This window comes from Chiloscyllium punctatum, chromosome 15 (assembly GCF_047496795.1).
Source record: "Chiloscyllium punctatum isolate Juve2018m chromosome 15, sChiPun1.3, whole genome shotgun sequence".
NCBI classification, from domain to species: Eukaryota; Metazoa; Chordata; class Chondrichthyes; order Orectolobiformes; family Hemiscylliidae; genus Chiloscyllium; species Chiloscyllium punctatum.
The window spans coordinates 70,608,330-70,627,816 of NC_092753.1; the positions used below are offsets into that span (position 1 = coordinate 70,608,330).

At 37.3% G+C, this 19,487-nt stretch overlaps 1 protein-coding gene across 1 annotated transcript in view; it reads left to right on the forward strand.

The window, feature by feature from the left end:
- The window catches only part of abi3bpb (ABI family, member 3 (NESH) binding protein b), a 330,661-nt gene extending 321,200 nt beyond the window's left edge, over positions 1 to 9,461 (forward strand). The window contains exons 56-58 of the mRNA XM_072585416.1: positions 921 to 1,079; positions 6,017 to 6,139; positions 7,046 to 9,461. Of these exons, the coding sequence (XP_072441517.1) occupies positions 921 to 1,079; positions 6,017 to 6,139; positions 7,046 to 7,161 (398 nt within the window). The 3' untranslated portion in view covers positions 7,162 to 9,461. The remainder of the gene's footprint in view (positions 1 to 920; positions 1,080 to 6,016; positions 6,140 to 7,045) is intronic.
- Positions 9,462 to 19,487: the final 10,026 nt, after the last annotated feature.

Below are 19,487 nucleotides of genomic sequence, written 5' to 3' on the forward strand. Positions count from 1 at the left end.
AAACTTTTTTTTTTCCAAATAGTACTTGGATAAATTTATCCAATAAAAAATGATAACATTCAATAACGGGCCAAATACTATGGATGCTGGAAACTCAACAGGTCTAGCAGCATCTGTGGAGTGAGAGACAGAGTTAATGTTTCAAGTCCAGTGTGACTATTCTCCAGAATGGACAACATTCAATACTTGGTTCACACCAGAAAGAGACTCAGGCCTTTCACTTAAAACACATGATTTCAACTAAGTTAACTTTCAACTGGTTGAACTGACTTTGGTTCCTTTTTCTATCTCTTCTCCCATTTATTACAATAGAAACTTTTGCACAAGAAAATCAAACAGGAACAGCGGATACATGGAAATTAACATTTCTACATATTTTTATTGTTCATTCATAGGATGTGAGCATCTTGGGTTAGGCTAGCATTTATTGCCCATCCTTAGTTGCCCTTGAGAAGGCAGTCATTAGCATTCTTTGTGAACCACTAGAGATTATTTGGCTAATCCTAAAAACATCTATTAACTCAAAGGAATTGTGCATATAAAACAATTATTACTATGTCATCAGCCTTAATTATAGGGAGTAACAGCACAATACCTCAAGGGAGGGATTTCAATATTTTTGATGCTGTGACATACTTCTATTCCCTGGCCACCAGTCATGAAACAGTATGAATGGTGACTTAAGAAATATCTGTTAAAAAGCCTAATGCAGTATTGATGTCAACAAAAATATGGAAGCATGTAACTGGTATGTTTATTATTGAAGATGTCAAAAGTATTGTTCCTGGAAAGTATTTGTGCACCTCGATGTAAGATCACAATAGATGGTGTCATATTGACTACATTTTGAATCAGTTCATTGCAATTCTGGAAGAGACCAGCTCACCCTTTGGTCTTCATTTTCATTCTTTTTCTAATAGGGAAAGATGCCATCTGGACTCAATATTCCTTCAAATTTGATTCGTATTCAGAGTGTCAAGGCAAGCAATTTGTCAAACGTACCCGGTACCGGAAGTTTGTTGGTATCATTCTATGCAATTCACTGAGATACAAGATTTACCTCAGTAATTCCCTATCAGGTATGATTTTTCTTTAAATGTGATATCATAATTACACCAACTAACATTTCCATCAAAGTGCTTTTAACAAAATAAAACTTTCCAAGATACAACACAGATTAGATTAGATTACTTACAGTGTGGAAACAGGCCCTTCGGCCCAACAAGTCCACACAGACCCGCCGAAGTGCAACCCACCCAGACCCATTCCCCTACATTTACCCTTCACCTAACACTACAATTCACCTAACTTGCACAGTTTTGGACTGTGGGAGGAAACCCACGCAGACACAGGGAGAATGTGCAAACTCCACACAGTCAGTCGCCTGAGACGGGAATCGAACCCAGGTCTCTGGCGCTGTGAGGCAGCAGTGCTAACCACTGTGCCACCGTGCTGCCCACTGCCCACAGGGGCATAGTAAAACAAAATTTGGCACATTGTCATGTAAGAAAATAGTGGGGATATGTTGGGTAGAGTTTTCGGGATTGTCCCCAAGGGAGAAAGAGAGGTAAACGAGATAGGAATTCCCTTTCTAAACTTCTCTGAGCTCAGGGCTTTTGCAGCTGAAGGTGTGGCCACCAATAGTGGAACAGTTAAAAAATAAGCACAAATATCTGAGGGATGTGGGACTTGAGGGACAAGAGGAAAGAAATGAGGCCATGGAGAGTAACATATAAGGATTTTAAAATCAAGACATGTCTTAACCTGAAGCTAATGTAAGTTACTGAACAAAAAGCATAGTGCTGCTCAATTAAGCACTGAGCACTGGAGAGTACTCATTATTGGATTACTGCTGAAAAGATCTATCAACACATTGGCTCAGTGATTAGCACTGCTGCCCCACAGTGCCATGGACCAGGGTTCAATTGCAGCCTTAGGTGACTATGTAACTTTCACACAGACATTCTCCCTAGGTCATAGTAAAGGCAGGGTTATGGAGTTGGGGTAGTGGACTGGGTCTGGATGGCATGCTCTTCAGAAGTGGTGCAGACTCTATAGACTGAATGGCCTCTTTCCATATTGTAGGAGTTCTATAATTTTGGAAGCTGCAAGAAATTTCTAATCATGCCATGTTAAATTTATGGCTGATGAGGTTGAGCAACCACATCCTTCCTTCCATGTGTATGTCAAGAGTGCTCTTGCCCCTTTAATGAAATGTACTGAAAAAGACCGTTTCCTTTCAGTAAAGATTTCTAGCAGCACCTTCTCTGCAATTAAGTTAAAAATGTACATTTCAAATCTGTTATTTAACTAAAATCTCAGACAATAATCAGCTGGCGAGAGGAGAGTTCTGATTGAGGATATTTTATTTGGAAAATAAGTATTTTAAATGAACACAGAAAAATAGAACAAAACCAAATGACATTTAGAAAATAAAAGATTCCTAAATATATAATTCTTCATTTAAAAACTAACTTGTGATGTCAATCTTATAATTAACATTGATTGGGAAGCACAATCTGTTGTTTATTAGTGGTTCTGGGGACAAAAGAGACGCATGCACCACTTGATGAGTATTGTTAGGCAGTAAACAGGAAATCCAATCTGAAAACAATTTAAGAGTAAAAGAGCAGAAAAAATGAAAATTCTTTTAAGATTAGTGTACAAACACAAAGGAGTTTACCTTTATGAAGGAAAAGAATACACTGTCTCAGTTCAATTAGATCCCCTAACCTGTGTTCAGATCTCAGGTCCATATGAACTGTCTCAGGGGTTAGAAAAGTATGCATTTTAAGAATATGTAATCATTATGCATTCACAATGCTCACGAATGGGATTAAAACCTAAAAATGAGACAGGCAAAACTCTAGTTTAAATTTTAGGAAATCAATCAATTCAGGATAGTTTCCAAAGGATGTGAAGAAAAGTAAATTGAACCTCGAAAAATAGCAACAATTCACGCAATTGTTGACCAGGTCATTGAAAACAGATTCTAGATTAGAGTAGTGATGGAAAAGTACAGCAGTTCAGGCAGCAACCGAGGAGCAGGAAAATTGACGTTTCGGGCAAAAGCCCTTCATCAGGAATAGAGCTCCGTTCCTGATGAAGGGCTTTTGCCCCAAAACGCTGATTTTCCTGCTCCCCGGATGCTGCCTGAACTGCTGTGCTCTTCCAGCACCACTCTAATCTAGAATTGGTTTCCAGCATCTGCAGTCCTTGTTTTTACCTAGGTCATTGAAAACATTCAGGCTGAACTATTCAAGAACATATTTGAAAATACTATAAATGCCCATCTAATGCTAAGTGGGGAAACTTCTGTGAGGGCCAAGAGTTTGTAGCTATTGAAGATATTTCACCCAAATCCTTGTCAGTAACATGGTGCATGGGTGGAGTGTTGCTCAAGTGACCAGATGCTGGAAAGAAACACACAAATGAATGGTGATGGTTAATCCAAGGCTGAGTCTGGGGAAGCAATTGTGGGTGGGTATGAGCAGAATGAGGAGGAGATTGGAGAGATTAGTTCCAAAAGGGTGCAAATGGGTAGTTCAACAAAACCGGATGGGCCATTTGCTGTTCCTTTTAAAGGTTTCTCATTGAGAATTTTGAATGATTCTATTAAGAAATTCTTCACTGCATGGCTGATAGTTATTGCAAGTGATGAGTTACACTGAGAAATTTCTGGGAAGCCACCTTTTTGATCTATAGGTTTGATAGAAATAAGTGGCTTGCTAAGCCAGTTTAGAGACTATAGTAATGAGGGAGGACCCCTTAGAAGGCCTCATTTGAAGAGCCTTCTGGGTAGAGCTTAGAAATAAAAAAAGGTATGATAATGTTACTGGGATTATACTACAGGCCTCACAACCGTCAAATGGAAAAAGAAGAGTAGCAATGTCAGCAAGCCACAGATATGTGACAGGAATATGGTTATAGTTGTAGGGGATTTCAACTTTGCTAACATTAATTGAAATCACCTTTGTGTGAAAGGATCAGAAAAGGTGGAATTTTTAAAATGCATCCAGGAGAGCTTTTAGTGCCAGTACATAGATAATCCTACTGGAGATAGAGCAGTGCTAGGCCTAATCCTAGGGAATGAAGCCAGTCAAGTGGTTGAAGTGTCTGTGGGTGAAACTTTTGGGGATAATGACCATAAGTCTGGTTTCAAAATCCTGATGGAAATGGATAAGGATAGTGCAGAAGTCAATTGTCAATTAGGGGAAGGACAATTTCGATATTACGCAGATTCTGGCAAACAGACCTGTCCACAATACCTCTTTGCTCACAGACCAAAAGCCAGTGCTTCTTCTTTTAAGCTGCTTTAACGAGGGGGTAGATATGTTCTTAAATATTGAGGAGTTGAAGGTTAAAAGCAGATAGAATGATAGCAGATTTGAGACCTAGGACAAATCTTATGATTTTGTAGGAGAGTGGGCAGGCTTGAGGAAATGAATGTTCTACTCTTGCTCCCATTTCTTACATTATGATTGTAATTAATCACTTCGCTGAAAACAGGCACAGGAGTCAATGCAAGCCTCTATTGCCGAACAAGACCCAAAATACCGAGCTCTTGGACTTTCAAAGTAGAATGTGAGTTAGAATGCTGAGGGATAAATATCCAAATCTGAATGCTGCTGAATTTCTGGCCAAGCGAATTATAGTTCTGTTGCTGTGGGTTCAGTTTGAAAATGGATTTGTAATAATTTGCAGCATCAATATGCAAGCCAGTGCAGAAAAATACAGTTTATATAAGATTGTTTGAGTCAGTTTAGTTTGATTGATATTTGTGAAGTTAATGTATGGCCTAGAAGTGTCTGGAAAATGTCATCTCATAGAAGATTAACATCACATAAATGCAAAGTCTTTGTTAGAATAGAAAATCCTTATTATACTCATCTATAAATCTATATGTCAGAGACAACTTGCTGCAACTGGCATTCTGAATCCATAGAAATCATTAAGTATTGGTACAGGGCACATTGAATTGTGATTTTATCAATATTCTGAATAATATTTTCTGTATCCCAGACTATCCTGGTAAATGTCTTGAGTAGTGAACCACCTAAAGTCGTCTCAAACCTGGCTAACTGTTCCTAATAACATACAGAGAAAAAGTGTATCAGGGATATGGGGTGCTTGGTGTGAGTTTGAGTGTCTCCCCTTTTGCGATTTCAGTGCTATGGGCAAATTGAAACCTAGGCTAAGTAGCTGGATGCCATATGCAAACTACTTGGGCGGCACGGTGGCACAGTGGTTAGCACTACTGCCTCACAGTGCCAGAGACCCAGGTTCAATTCCCGCCTCAGGCGACGGACTGTGTGGAACTTGCACGTTCTCCTGCGTCTGTGTGGGTTTCCTCCGGGTGCTCCGGTTTTCTCCCACAGTCACAAAGATGTGCAGGTCAGGTGAATTGGTTAGGTGAAGGGTAAATGTATGGGTGGGTTGCGCTTCGGAGGGTCGGTGTGGACTTGTTGGGCTGAAAAGTCTGTTTCCACACTAAGTAATCAACTAACCATGGCAATTCAGTTCCTTTCAGCATACGCACATGGAATCAAAATCTGGCACAATTATTCTGTTTCCATTAAACTTATTGGCAGGTTCATCTCAATTCAATTCCCCCAACCCAACTGCAATTAGTTCAGGAATTATTCTAGTTCCATCATCCAGCTGAGTGGATGAACCTAACAAAAGTTCTATAGGCCTTTGGCAGTAAGCACCATAGATTTAAGGAGAGTATCTCTCCCCATGAAAAATCCAGGAATGAATAATAAATTCATGCCTTTGTGACTTTACAAGATAATTGCTGAAAAGTGTGTGAAACCAATGTCTGCAATACAGGTGATGAATTTTCATGCAATTCAAGGTCTTCAACGAACAGAACTGTACTGCACAAATATGGAATATGCAATTCACTGAAGGGAAAAAAATCACCTACAATTGAGAATCAGAGTAGGGGAACATCTTAAGACAATTTAGCATCATTACTAAACCAGATACTATTCTTTATTGTTTAAAAATATAGGAATTTTCTACAACATAGGAGATTTATCTGGGCATGGGGAGGATCACTGTCAGTTTGTGGACTCATTCCTGGATGGCAGAACAGGGGAACATCTCCTTCCTGAACAATTGCCAATCAGACAAGGTGAGCAAAATATCAATAATTATATTTGCCTGATCTTGATCTGATAGCCCTAGATTGTGCTATGTTTTAATATATGATCAGAAAGTAGTTATGAAAGCATTGCACTTATCTAGGATGAGTTATAGTACAGATTGAAGTTAAGCTAAATTGTTTCGCTGTATTGTCCAGCTCTGCTTCAAGCTTGAATTCAAACCTATGGTCAGCTTCCTCACTAGAGATGAATGTTACCAGTTAATTGTATTGTGTTACAGTTTGTTGTCTGAGGAATGCATAACTCTCAGCCATGTTTGAGTAATATTCACAAGGAGAAATTATAATATTTGACCTGGCTCAGTTTTTCATCATTTACCAGCACAAGCCATTCAAAGGTTTGAAAACATTAGATTATTGTATATTTCTTTCCTTCCCCACTTCACTCTTTGTTCAATCTATAAAGGTTGCTCACAAGACATCTGGAATTTAGTTCTCTGATGTAGGGTTCAAACTGAACAAGCCATTTATACCAAAAAATATGTTTCTAGTCATGCAGAGACTTTAGTCTAGATTGTACGAAAAGGAAAAGTCTAATCTGCAATCATTGTATTTCATGTTTGTCTTTACTGTGTTTTTAATATGTTGGCCAGCCAAATACTCCTTGGTATTTGTACTGAAAAGATCACGTAGGTAATACAATAGTGAGAGAAATCCAATTTAACATTTTGTTCAAAAACTGATGTTTCTAAATCTTCTCCATTGTGTCAGTTGAAGGGGAAGTAGTGTACATTATCAATAGTTTTAACAGAATACATACTTTTTTAAAGAACAGGCCACATAAACACCTGGTTAGCCAGAATTGAGATAATCATAAAGTAACCTGATACTGATAGCCTTATTTAATGTTTAATACTGTTTTCTTGTAACTTGTAGGTTTTTACCGAAGTGTTCGCCAGGAGCCGGTTATGTTTGGTACAATAGGTGGACGAACACACATCAATTATGTCCATTGGTACGAGTGCGGTATAGCCATTCCTGGGCAATGGTGAATCTTAACAACTGCCTTATGAAAAAACAAACCAGCAGCAGCAAAAACCAAAGGAACTGAATCACTTTGTGTTCCATCAATATTGTTCCTTATATTCAGTGTAAGATTTAAATAGACATGTAATGTACAGGATGTTTCTCTTTTCTTTAAAGAAGCCATATAGAAATCTTTATTATAATGGGGTACAGGGTGAAATGTACCCATTCCAAGGCACATAATTATTCCACAACCTAAAAGGATTTAGAACAATGTGATCACCAAACAGGGCAATAAAAAATAACATTAATAGAGAATATCTAGCAATTTTCTGACAAACTTGCACTTATTTTTGTCATTGGACGTTGTTTTAAGTAGGTGCTGCATTAGTGACCATTTAAAAATTTATGTGAACATCCAAATATATAAAGATAAGTTGGTGCTCACTACTCAAGCGTGGTGTAAATAAATGGTAGCATTGCCTAGTTTGTAACCGTTAACAAGTCTATCTTTGGCTAATAACTTGGTTTAAAAAGTCCTATAAAATGTGTTTTATTTATCAAAAACGTACATCCAAATTTTTTTTTAAAACACAAGTTTGACATTGGGAAGCTGGCTCCCTATGCCCTCAGTTCTGAATATAATAGTTTAAATGTTATTTATCAGGAATGTATTTAAAAACACAGAACATAAATTGTAACTTCTATTCACAAAGTATAGAAGGGTTTTTTTTATTTAGATTTGCTGAACAATTAGCTTCAGCAACAGAATGGAGCAATTTCTCTTGCTGGGTATCCTTAAGCAGCCTGTAATATTACAAATTGTACCCAAAATGAAATTGTGACGTGTAACTACATATATGCCTTGTTTTTTTGTCCAAAAGTGTACTGAAGGTATCAGTGGACAAAAAAACCTCTCTTGATTCTGCTTGTTAAGTTGATCATACATTACTTAGTTCAGTACTGAATAAAGCTAAATATTTACAGCCAAGATATTGTAACATTCAAAATGTTTAAAATGTCAAATTCTTTTTGGTTAGTGCATGTAAATATCCATGTGATGGTGAGCATACAAGACCATATGTCCACAAATATTCCTACAAATAACTTCACAAACAAGTACCAGCAACAGCATCTATAATATATTCAACAAAAACATTCATACGCACCCACTTAAGGATGCTTGCGTTACAATTTTTTCAGTAGTTGATGTTCTTTGCCCTTCATCGTACCACAAATGAATTTAAATAACCTAACATTTGCAATTTCCCCAAAATGGCATTGCTAATGTGAGTACAGTTCTAGATACATGGCTACAATTAATATTTTTAGATGGTTAATAGAGTTGGTGGAGCGGTTTTCGTAAATTTTACAATGCCAACTCATCTGCACATGCTCATATAGAGGGTACCAAATATCTGTGCATGTACAGAGAGGACACTAATTTCTATACACCAAATTGGAGACAATAATCAATAATGTCAGCACAAGCATAAAATCTTACCTATCAGATCTCTATACACCTGATTTCAAATGGTCACCAATACGTCCCCACCTCCTTACACTACCTATATCCATGCACATAACAAGGTTTATATCTAATACCTCATCTAACAAGTAACTAAACATACAATAGAAATGGCAGCATACACCAATGCTCACATGTCCCAACAGAACAGAAAAGCAAAGCTGATATCTGCTCACAATGTAGTGAGACAAATGAGCACCTCCAGTGCCAGTATCGAGAACCTAGACTAGAATATCCAAACACGTTAATGCAGAAACACTCAGCTATCAAACATTTATTCAGGTCCACACAGAAATCTCGTCATAGCAACTTAGCAGGCAATCATTCAGACATGGGCATACTCAAACTTGCAAGTTTCAATGTCCTCAGATGAGATTTCTAGCACAATTCTTAGGCAGTTACCAACTCTCTGCTCACAATGTTGAGCACAATAGCTAGACTGAAATATGCATTAAAACCTCCAGGCACACAAGAGGTTCAAATGCTTGCAGACATTTAGCTTTGTTGGTGTAGCAACTTATTCAGTATTTGTGGAGGTTGTTGCCTAATATTCTTACCTCAACTGGATATTATAGAATAGTAATGCATACTAATATATACTTTTTCTCCCTTGTGACATTGCTAGTAACAGGAGTTTAGTTCTGAAAAGATGGCTGCAGTTAGTATTTAGATTGTCAGCAGCTTTATTTGAGCAGAGTTTTTGATAAATTTTGCAAGGCTGCCCATAGCGGTCATTTATGCTGTCATAATCTTGAGAATAAAGACATAATTAAATAAAATTTATGCCAACCTTTGTTACCGGTTTGTTCTGTCATCAGTGCAATCTTAATGTAAATTATTAGCAACAAAACAGAAAACACTTTTAAACAATTATAAATGTAATATATTCTCTCTTTCTATTTTGTAAGCCGAGTTTCAAAATTCTCTCCCTTTTTTTTCAGAAAAAAGACTGCCCATAACACCATCCAAATGCAGGTCAAAGGTAGCTGATACATGGTAACTCCACCAAGTTCCTCTCCATGTCACTCCCATTCTGACTTAGAATAAACACAAAGAACACAGAACAATACAGCCTGTGCTGACCATAACTTACCCTATCTCATCTGCATGTTATATTCTCTCTATCCATGTTCACGTGTCTGTCTAAATGTTGCTATCATATCTGCTTCTGCCACCTTCCTGGAAGCCCATACCAGGCACCTACCACCCTCTGCGTTTAAAAAAATGTTGCCTCACACATGTCCTTTAATCTTTCCCACTCACTTTAAACCTAGGCTTCCCAGTATTTGGCATTTCCACACTGGCAGAAAGATTCCATCTATCCACCCTGTCTACCCTTTTCAATTTTACAGACTTGTATTACGTTGATCCCTCAGTCTCTGATGCTATGTTGAAAACAATCTAAATTTATCTAATCTCTTCTTATAGCTTATTACATTTCAATCCAGGCAACATCTGGGTAAACCTCTATTACACGCTTTCCAAAGCCTCCACATCCTTCCTTCCTATTGTGTGACAACCAGAACTGTGCACAATATTCCAAATATGGTCTTATGGAAGTTTTATAGAGCTACAACATGACTTGCCATCTTTTATACTCAATGCCCAGACAAAAATGTACGCCTTCTTTATCACCTTATCCACTGTTTTGCCACTTTCAGAGAGCAATGGACTTCTGCTGCAAGATCTCTTTGTATATCAATGCTCCTAAGGGTCCTGCTTTTATGGTGTATTTTCCTCTTGCACTGGACCTCCCAGAAGGCATCACCTCATAGTGGTCTGAATTAATCTCCATCTGCCACTCCTTCACCTAACTTTCCAATGATCTATATCCTTTGACAACTTTCCTCGCTATCCATAACTCCAACAATTTTTGTTATTTGCAAACTTCCTAATCAGACAAGGAACATTTTCATACAAATCATTTATACAAATTACAAACAACAGAAATCTTTGCGGAATACCACTGGTCACAAACCTAGAGTCAGAAAAACACCCCTCCACCACTTCTGCTTTCTATAACCAAATAAATTTCTTTTTTAACCTACCAACTCACTGTGGCATCCATGTGACTTAATCTTCTGGACCAGCCTTCCATGAGGGACCTTGTCAAATTTAGCAAAGCCCATGTAGACAACATCCATTGCCCTACCCTCAATCATTTTTGTCACTTCCTTGAAAAAGTCAAGCTTGTGAGACAAGCCCTCCCCAGCACAATGCTATGCTATCCCTACTAAATCTATCTTTTGCAAATGTGAGTAAATCCTTTCCCTACTACTAATATAAAGGTTCTCTAACTTATATTTTCCTGAATTATCCCTGTTGTCCTTAAAGAAATAAATAGCCCTGGTTATTCTCCAGTTATCTGAGACCTCACCCATGGCTAAAAAAGGATACAAAGATGTCTGTCAGGCTCCAGCAATCTCTTTCTTTGCCTCACTCAGTATACTGTTTGGATCCCCTCAGATCCAGCGACTTTATCAATCTTAATGTTTTTCAAGACACCACCACCATCTCCTCAACATCAACATGTCCTAGAGTATCAATACACCCCTCCCTAATCTTATGTCCTTCTCTTTGGTAAATTAAATATGAAGTTAGTAAGTTTTGAGAAGATTTGTAACTCAGGTTAAGGTTCTGGCTGGAAGTTTGCTCACTGAACTGGAAGGTTTGTTTTCAGACGTTTCGTCACCACATCAGGTAACATCATCGGTTGTGTTTAGGTTTCCTTGGGTTGGTGATGTCATTTCCTATTCTTTTTCTCAGAGGGTGGTAAGAAAGAAAGGACACCACTTCAATTGGAACAACACATCCATCCTAGGACAAGCCAGCAGAGACACGCAAATGAATTCCTAGAAGCACGGCATTCCAACCGGAACTCTATCAACAAACACATCGACTGGGACCCCATTTACCACCCTCTGAGAAAAAGAACAGGATCATCACCACAGGAAATGATATCACCAACCCAAGGAAACCTAAACACTTGAATAGAAAACAGGTCATAACACCAGTGCATAACAAGAGGCTCATTGGGGATATATTACCTAGTATGGTGTCAAAATGTCTGAAAACTAACCTTCCAGCAACCAAATTTACATCCAGAACCGATATGAAGTACTCACTAGGAACCTTACCCACTTCCTCCAGCTCCATGCACAAACTCCTACTTTATCCTTAAGTGAATCTACCTTTTCCAACTATCCTCATGCTTCTAATATACTTATAAAATGCCTTAGGATTCTCCTTAATCCTATTTGCCAGGAATGTTTCATGGCCCTTTTAGCCCTCCCAATTCCTTTATTAAGTTCTTTCCTGCTTCCCTTATATTTCTCAAGGGCCATATCTGACTTCAGTTTCCTAAATCTTACATATGCTTCCTTTTTTTTTCTATTAATCTTTCAATATGTCTTGCCATCCTTATCTTTCATCCTCACAGGAATGTGCTGATCCTGAAGTCTGATCAACTGGCACTTAAAAGACGATCGCACATCAAATATGGATTTACCCTCAAACAGACACCCCGATTTAATTTCTCTAATACCTGCCTAATACTGTTGTAATTAGCCTTTCCCCAATTAGCACTTTCACTCGAGGATCATTCTTATCCTTAGCCATAGCTACTTCAAAACTTCTGGAATTAAGATCACTGTTCCCAAAGTGCTCCCCCACTGAAACTTCAATCACCTGGCCGGGTTCATTCCCTAATACAAGGTCTCATACAATCTCTTCCCTCGTTGGACTATCTTAATGTTGTTTCAAGAAACCATCCTGTTTGCATCTGGCAAACTCTTTCCCATCTATGGCTCTCAAAGTAAGGGAGTCCCAGTTAACATTGGGAAGTTGAAAGCATCAACTACAATCCTTACATCTTTCCATGATCCGCTTACATGTATCTCCTGCTGGCTATCAGGAGAACTTGAGTATAACTCCTGCCATACTAAACTGCATCTATCCTATTCCTGAGCTGTATCCATATGGCTACAGGATGAACCCTATAAGATATCCTCTCTCAGCATAGCTGTGACATTCTCCTTAATAAGTCATACAACTCTCTTATTTGTGCATATTGACAATTGTTTCCTCTCCTCTTTTCCATCTTATAGTACTTTACTCCCATTGCTTAATTTACCTCTTCCATTTCCAACTGCCCTATTACTTGACATATACATTACGATTATTAATATTCATTTTTGGTGAATTCCTTCCAAGTTCTCTTTCTTCACATGGTCAAATGTGACCCAATGGTAAATCATATTGGAAATTGCAGAAAAAATGAATCGTTTACAAGCAAAATGTCTCTGACATTTCATTTTTATATTATAAAAGAGACATTTTAAATTTTTCTTTGCACTATAACCTGAAAAGGAAGTTGAACTACAGTAATTGAATACCAGGAAATTTGTTTGAAACTTGACAAACAAGTGGTCCATGTTGTTGAGCTGTGCAATACAATGTTGCTTTTTTGAAATAGAGCAGAAAAAATCAAGGTTAACCAACACCAAGAACCTTTTGAGTGAAGGAAGCTTCGCCCAGCAACAGTTCTCTGATTGGTTGAATATCAGAGTGTGAAAACATCCAGTCTGTACACACCTCACATGATAGAAAAGTCCAAAAAAGCTTGAAAGAATTCATACAAGACCCAAGTTCACCTGACCAACCACCGAATTGAAGGATAACCATTACTGTACAGACAACAATGTCTCAGCACTGCAAAATCAAAAGGACAATGCTACAGGTCCAACTTTCTGATCTAGACTTTTGATCTTCAGAATTTGGTTTCCCATGTTTGTGTCCTTGTTTTACTCATTACATAGGTACTGAACTGTTTGTCTTTTGTCTGGCTTGATTGTCAGAAATCTCACAACACCAGGTTATAGTCCAACAGGTTTATTTGTGTGCTTCCCTCTCACTTCACTTGTGGGGCTAAACTCTTAACGGTTGTGATTTCAAATAAACCTGTTAGTCTATAACCTGGTGTTGCGTGGTTTTTGACTTTATCCACCCCAGTCCAAAACCAGCACCTCCACATCATGGCTTAATTGATTTTGTTTGTCTGCGTGCATTTTGTTTAATTTGTACAAATTGCTATTTCATTTTCGTTGTTCTTGATTATTGATGCAGTTTTCCAGTGAAGTGGATATTTTGGACCAGAACAAAGCAAGACAGGTGTGAAGTTGTGAAAAATAAAAAAGGTCAGATACCAGATACTAAAATAATGAGAAGCAGCTGAACCCTTCTTGCAGTTGGAAGAGCTATCCCTGACAAATTTGCAAGTTTCAAGTAAACAAAACAAAAACAGCAGGTAGAAATATGACAGACCAGGTACTCCAAATAGTGAGGCATCAGAGTCAGTTAAGATTTAGTTGAACTCTGACAGAAGAATTTATAAACAACTAGCTTTTCTGAGGAGGATGAAGGTGAAAATCGAAAGCCTAAGTGTTTCCACAGCAATGACATTGGACAATGATTCCGAATGCAAGAACTTGCACAGGAAGGCTGTAGGCATTACTGGAGGTCATGAGAATAAGTCTGAAAAGGAGCTCAAAATGAAAATACCACAGGGAACAGGAGGTAAAAACTGCTGAGTGCAGGTAAGGCAAATAAAGTAAATGAGACATATGAATGGCTGTATATCAAAAGGAAAGATCACCCCCTTTTCCTTCAAACGATGCAACTGAATCCATAATTATATTAAAGGACTAAAGGTCTTTTTCTAGAGTAGGATATAGTTTGCCCCCAGACAGTTCACAAAGTCAAGGCGCTAGTAAATGGACAGTTGGTGAATATAGTTTATTTTCATCTTATAAAGTAAAATTTGAATGTGACTAGTTATTTCAAACAGAGGCAGCATGAGTTGTTAAGAAATCATAGATGCATTTGACTTATTCTTTAGAAATGATTAGACTGGAGTGAAAAGTATACCTTCATTTATAATCATGACAAGTCCAAATCAGGTTAAAGAGTCCCAACAGTTAAAGGAACAATTTCCAGGTATTTTCCCATACGTGTGATGCTAAATAAAGTCCATCATAAGAGGTCAAATTAATACCACAAACAGATGTTAGGGTATCCAAAACATTGGAGCAATACATCAAACTCTCAAAGCAATGATTACAATCTATTGTCATGAACGTTCACAGGATTGAGACAAAAAGATGGATTCCTTACGCTCTACTACCAGAGTCATAAATAAATCTACTGAATTTAGTCCATTCAAAACTGACATGTGGTCATGAGGTAAGAGCTTTATTAAAATTAATTAGATTTTTTAAAAAGGCAAATAAATGAATCCTCAATATTGGATTACATGTTCATGTACTGGCAGACAAACATGCTATAATTCAAACTGTTCAAGGAGATAAACTATTTAGTGCTATTATCTTTACAAGGTGAACCTCTGAAAGGGAAAATAAAATCACACAACACAAGGTTATAGTGCAACAGGTTTAAATTTGAAGCACACAAGCTTTCGGAGCGTCGCTTCTTCATCAGGTGGTAGCAGAGGGCTCAATCCCTAACACAGAATTTATAACAAAAATTTACAGTGTGATGTAACGGAAATTATACATTAAAAATCGATTGTCTGTTAAGCCTTTCATAAAACTATTACTGTATTCTTTCATGTGTAAATCACAAAACCTTTTGTTAAAAAGTTGCATTCTCAGGTTAGCTGTTAACAATGGTGATATAGCTAGACAATACGTTGAAGTGGTTAACCTTCTGTGTTCTCAGTCTATGCCATGATGTTTAGATTGATTCAAATCTAAAAAGTGAGATAATGGAGTTTTACATGAATTCATGCAGTTTTTGAGCAAAGTACAATGTAACCCTGCAATCCTTGTACTTTGCTCAGAAACTGCATGCATTCATGTAAAACTCTGTTATCTCTCTTTTTAGATTAGAATCAATCTAAACATCATGGCATAGACAGAGAACACAGGGGGCTAACACCTTCAACATATTGTCTAGCTATCACCATTGTTAACAGCTAACCCGAGAATGCAACTTTTTAAAAAAAGGTTTTGTGATTTACACATGAAAGAAGTGAAACTATCACTGTATTCTAAAAGATGAAAGGCTTAACAGACAATCAATTTTTCATTGTATAATTTCAGTTACATCATACTGTGTAAATGTTTGCCATAAATTCTGTGTGTTAGGATTGAGCCCTCCACTACCACCTGATGAAGGAGCAACACCGAAAGCTAGTGTGCTTCCAATTAAACCTGTTGGACTATAACCTGGTGGTGTGTGATTTTTAAACTTTGTACACCCCAGTCCAACACCGGCATCTCCAAATCATCTCGGAAAGGGAGATTCAGTGGTCCAATAAAGGTAATTAGGACAGTTATTAACAGGACTTATCTGGTAGATAATCAAGATTACAGGTAGAAAAATCTGTAATATTGCAAAAACGTTGAAGCAATATCATTAGAGGGAAGAAGATAAGAAAGAGCAAGTATGTCAGGTGGTAAGAGTAGTGGAGGTTGACATGGACAGCAAGAGTGACGTAGGATGAGAGGTTATGATTCACAAAACGAACCTCCTACAATTCAACTTAACAATATACAGAAATATTGGGACATATGTATAACACATGTTTATACTTAGCCGAAAATCAATTGGAAGGTTACTTAAAAAATTCAAGGAAATTGAGATACACCTGGATGTATTATGTTAGCCAGACATGATGTCGATTTGAGAGAATCAGTCCCAATGAAATGCTATCCTTAATGGTTAAGTCCAGAAAAACAAACTCAGGTAGAAATAGTAATTCAATACATTCTAAAAAAAAATCACCTGATTGAACCAGTTGAAATTCACAGTAGTGTTACTTTCTCACTAGAAAGGTCTACCAGTTCTGCATAGATTACAGAAAAGTCAGTGCAACAGCAAAATGGACTTGTACCAATTGGATGATTGTATTGATAGGATCAGCAGTGCTTCACTTAAGAGTTATAGAGATGCACAGCACGGAAACAGACCCTTTGGTCCAACTCATCCATGCAGACCAAATATCCTAACTTAATCTAGTCCCATTTGCCAGCACTTGGCCCATACCCCTTTAAACACTTTCTACTCATATATCCATCCAGATGCCTTGTAATTGTACCAGCCTCTACCACTTCCTATGGCAGTTCATTCCATAGATACACCACCCCCTGCATGAAAAAGTTGCCCCTTAGGTCTCTTTTATATCTTTCTCCTCTCAGCCTAAACCTATACCCTCTAGTTCTGGACTCACCCACCCCAGGGAAGAGACTTTGTCTATTTATCCTATCCATGCCCCTCATGATTTATAGACCTCTCAGCCTCCAACAGTCCAGGGAAAACAGCCCGAGCCTATTCTACCTCTCCCTGTAGCTCAAATCCTCCAACCCTGGCAACATCCTTGTAAATCTTCTCTGAACCCTTTCAAGTTTCACAACATCCTTCCGATAGGAGGAAGACAAGAATTAAGATGAATCTATTAAAGGAATACTGACAAGTACCACTGACATCAAAAACTCATGAAATATAGACCTTTGACATAATCTATATGATATAACAATGTATAGTGATGCCCTCTGGTTTAAGAATGCTCTAGATGCATTTCGAAGACTTATGAATCAAGTCATAGCTAAAGTGCCATACTGTGCATCTTATTTAGACAGCGTTAGAAACACAAGTACCTGGGAAGAACATGTAAAGCAACTAGAAGACCTATTTAAACAACTACAGTTAGCCAGCTTAGTAATTAGCTCGCCAAGAGTGAATCTGCAAAAGCAAGTTAAACAGTAGGGTAAGGGCAAGTGCAAGTGTTACCAAGAACAGCAAAACTGAAGACTCGAATAAAATTCCCTGTTCCTAAAACTAAGCAGGAAATCATGAGATTTTTAAGAATATGTAGATTTTATCTGAAATTTGACCCTAACTTCAACCGACAATAACAGACTGGTTATGAAAACAGTCAACAATAGTATAGTCAGCAGATTGCCAATCAGCCTTTGGGAAACTGAAAGCAAGTCTTCTAAATGAACAGCATGAATGGCATTGGCCACCACGACAGTATGAAATATGTTAAAATGGTTATTAATGCCAATGACCGTAGGTGGGGGTAGGCACATTGTTATTGAGAGAAGAATCAGCAATAGAGAAGCCAGCTCTGATGCAGCTTACTGATTCAACTATTCAATGTAAAAACTTCAATTGCAGGAAAAGATAGTGTTATAACTGATCATTATAAAGAATGTGATTATATTGAAAGAGTTTAAGAATTTGGAAAGTAAGTAACAAGGAATTGTTGAAATATTGCTTAAGGAATAAATGGGGATAAATAACAAATTTTGTTGTGTTAGATTTTCTCATCTTGAAACACATCTAAATATTGAATTTCATTTTGTTTAAGGGTGGCACTATGTAACACAGCACATTTTTAATGGTTTGGAATTATAAACTGAAATAGAAGTGGGATTTCTATAACTGGATACCAGGAAATCTGTTTACAACTTGAAAAACAAGTATTACATTTTGTTGAGGTGTACAATACAATTTCTTTTTGGATACTAAAGTGGGAGAAATAAAGAATGGACAACACCTATAATTGTTTTGAACGCAATCCACAAAACAGTACCTGGATCTGTGAATTAATAGTCCATGATAATACCACTCGGCCACTGCCTCCCTGTAGTTATTTTTGTAACTACTAAAACAACTTTGGTATGCTTTTGTCCTGAACAGCAGTCAGGCAAAGTTGGTTTGTGGTGCTCTCATTGGGATTTTTACACATTTTGTCATGTCTCATTACTACACAAGTATTTTTTGTCAGTACATTATTCCCAGTTTAAGTCACGACAATAATTTGAAGTGAAGTTATTTTAGATCAATTTAAACTCCTGTGTAAATTCATCAGATGTTATAACAGATGTTATTAAATGAAGATTGAAGACTAATGCTGCTTAAAACTGAGAAAAAACATACATACATGTGAACATGCAGATTTATTCATATACACATGTAAGAACAAAACTTGAACTTTCATAAAATTAAGGTGTCCCAATGCCAATTACATCCAATTAAATATTTTTGAGCTGAAGTCACTGTTCATGTCAAGAATGCATACCTCCTCTATTTTATGTACAAAAGTTGCAAAAGCATATATATTTGCATCAACATAAACTGGGCAAATACTTCAGTTTAATTGTACAAGCCAAAACAGAATTGAGCCACAGGAAGTGTAGCAGCGAAAGTACAGCAGGTGTCTCCTTGGCTTTCATAATATCCTCTATGCCAATACTGCATTTTCTGAGCATATACCTCAAATAAATGCAAGGGAGGAAATGGAATTAAATGAAATTAATGAAAAAATGAAATGAAAAAAAATGTGCAAATGCTTTGCTAGAAGTTTAAATATATTTCCAAAGAGGCTTTGGCAGTTTGATGGGTTAGGAAAGTAACACAGCACAATTATGTAGTGAAGTTTAGAACTTTAGGAAGTTGGATAAAAAGTTTACAAGAAAATATTGGAAAAAGAATGACTGCACTTTGGGACTTGATCAAGAACCCTGTCGGCATTAAAGCTCCAATGAGAAACAACTTCATCTTTCTGTGTGAATACAATCTGTTTCACTTTGCAGAGGAAAAGGAAAATTGATGTCCTGATCAAAATGGTCAAAGACTGAAGACGACTTCTCCCCAACCCGAGATCAAAGTATCAAAATTTGAAAGCACACCAATCATCAGAGAAATTCTTGTTTTTTTCTTGAAAACTAAATAAATTAACAAAATACAAATGTTATACTGAACACAAATTAGAGGCCAGACAATAAACATAAATAAATG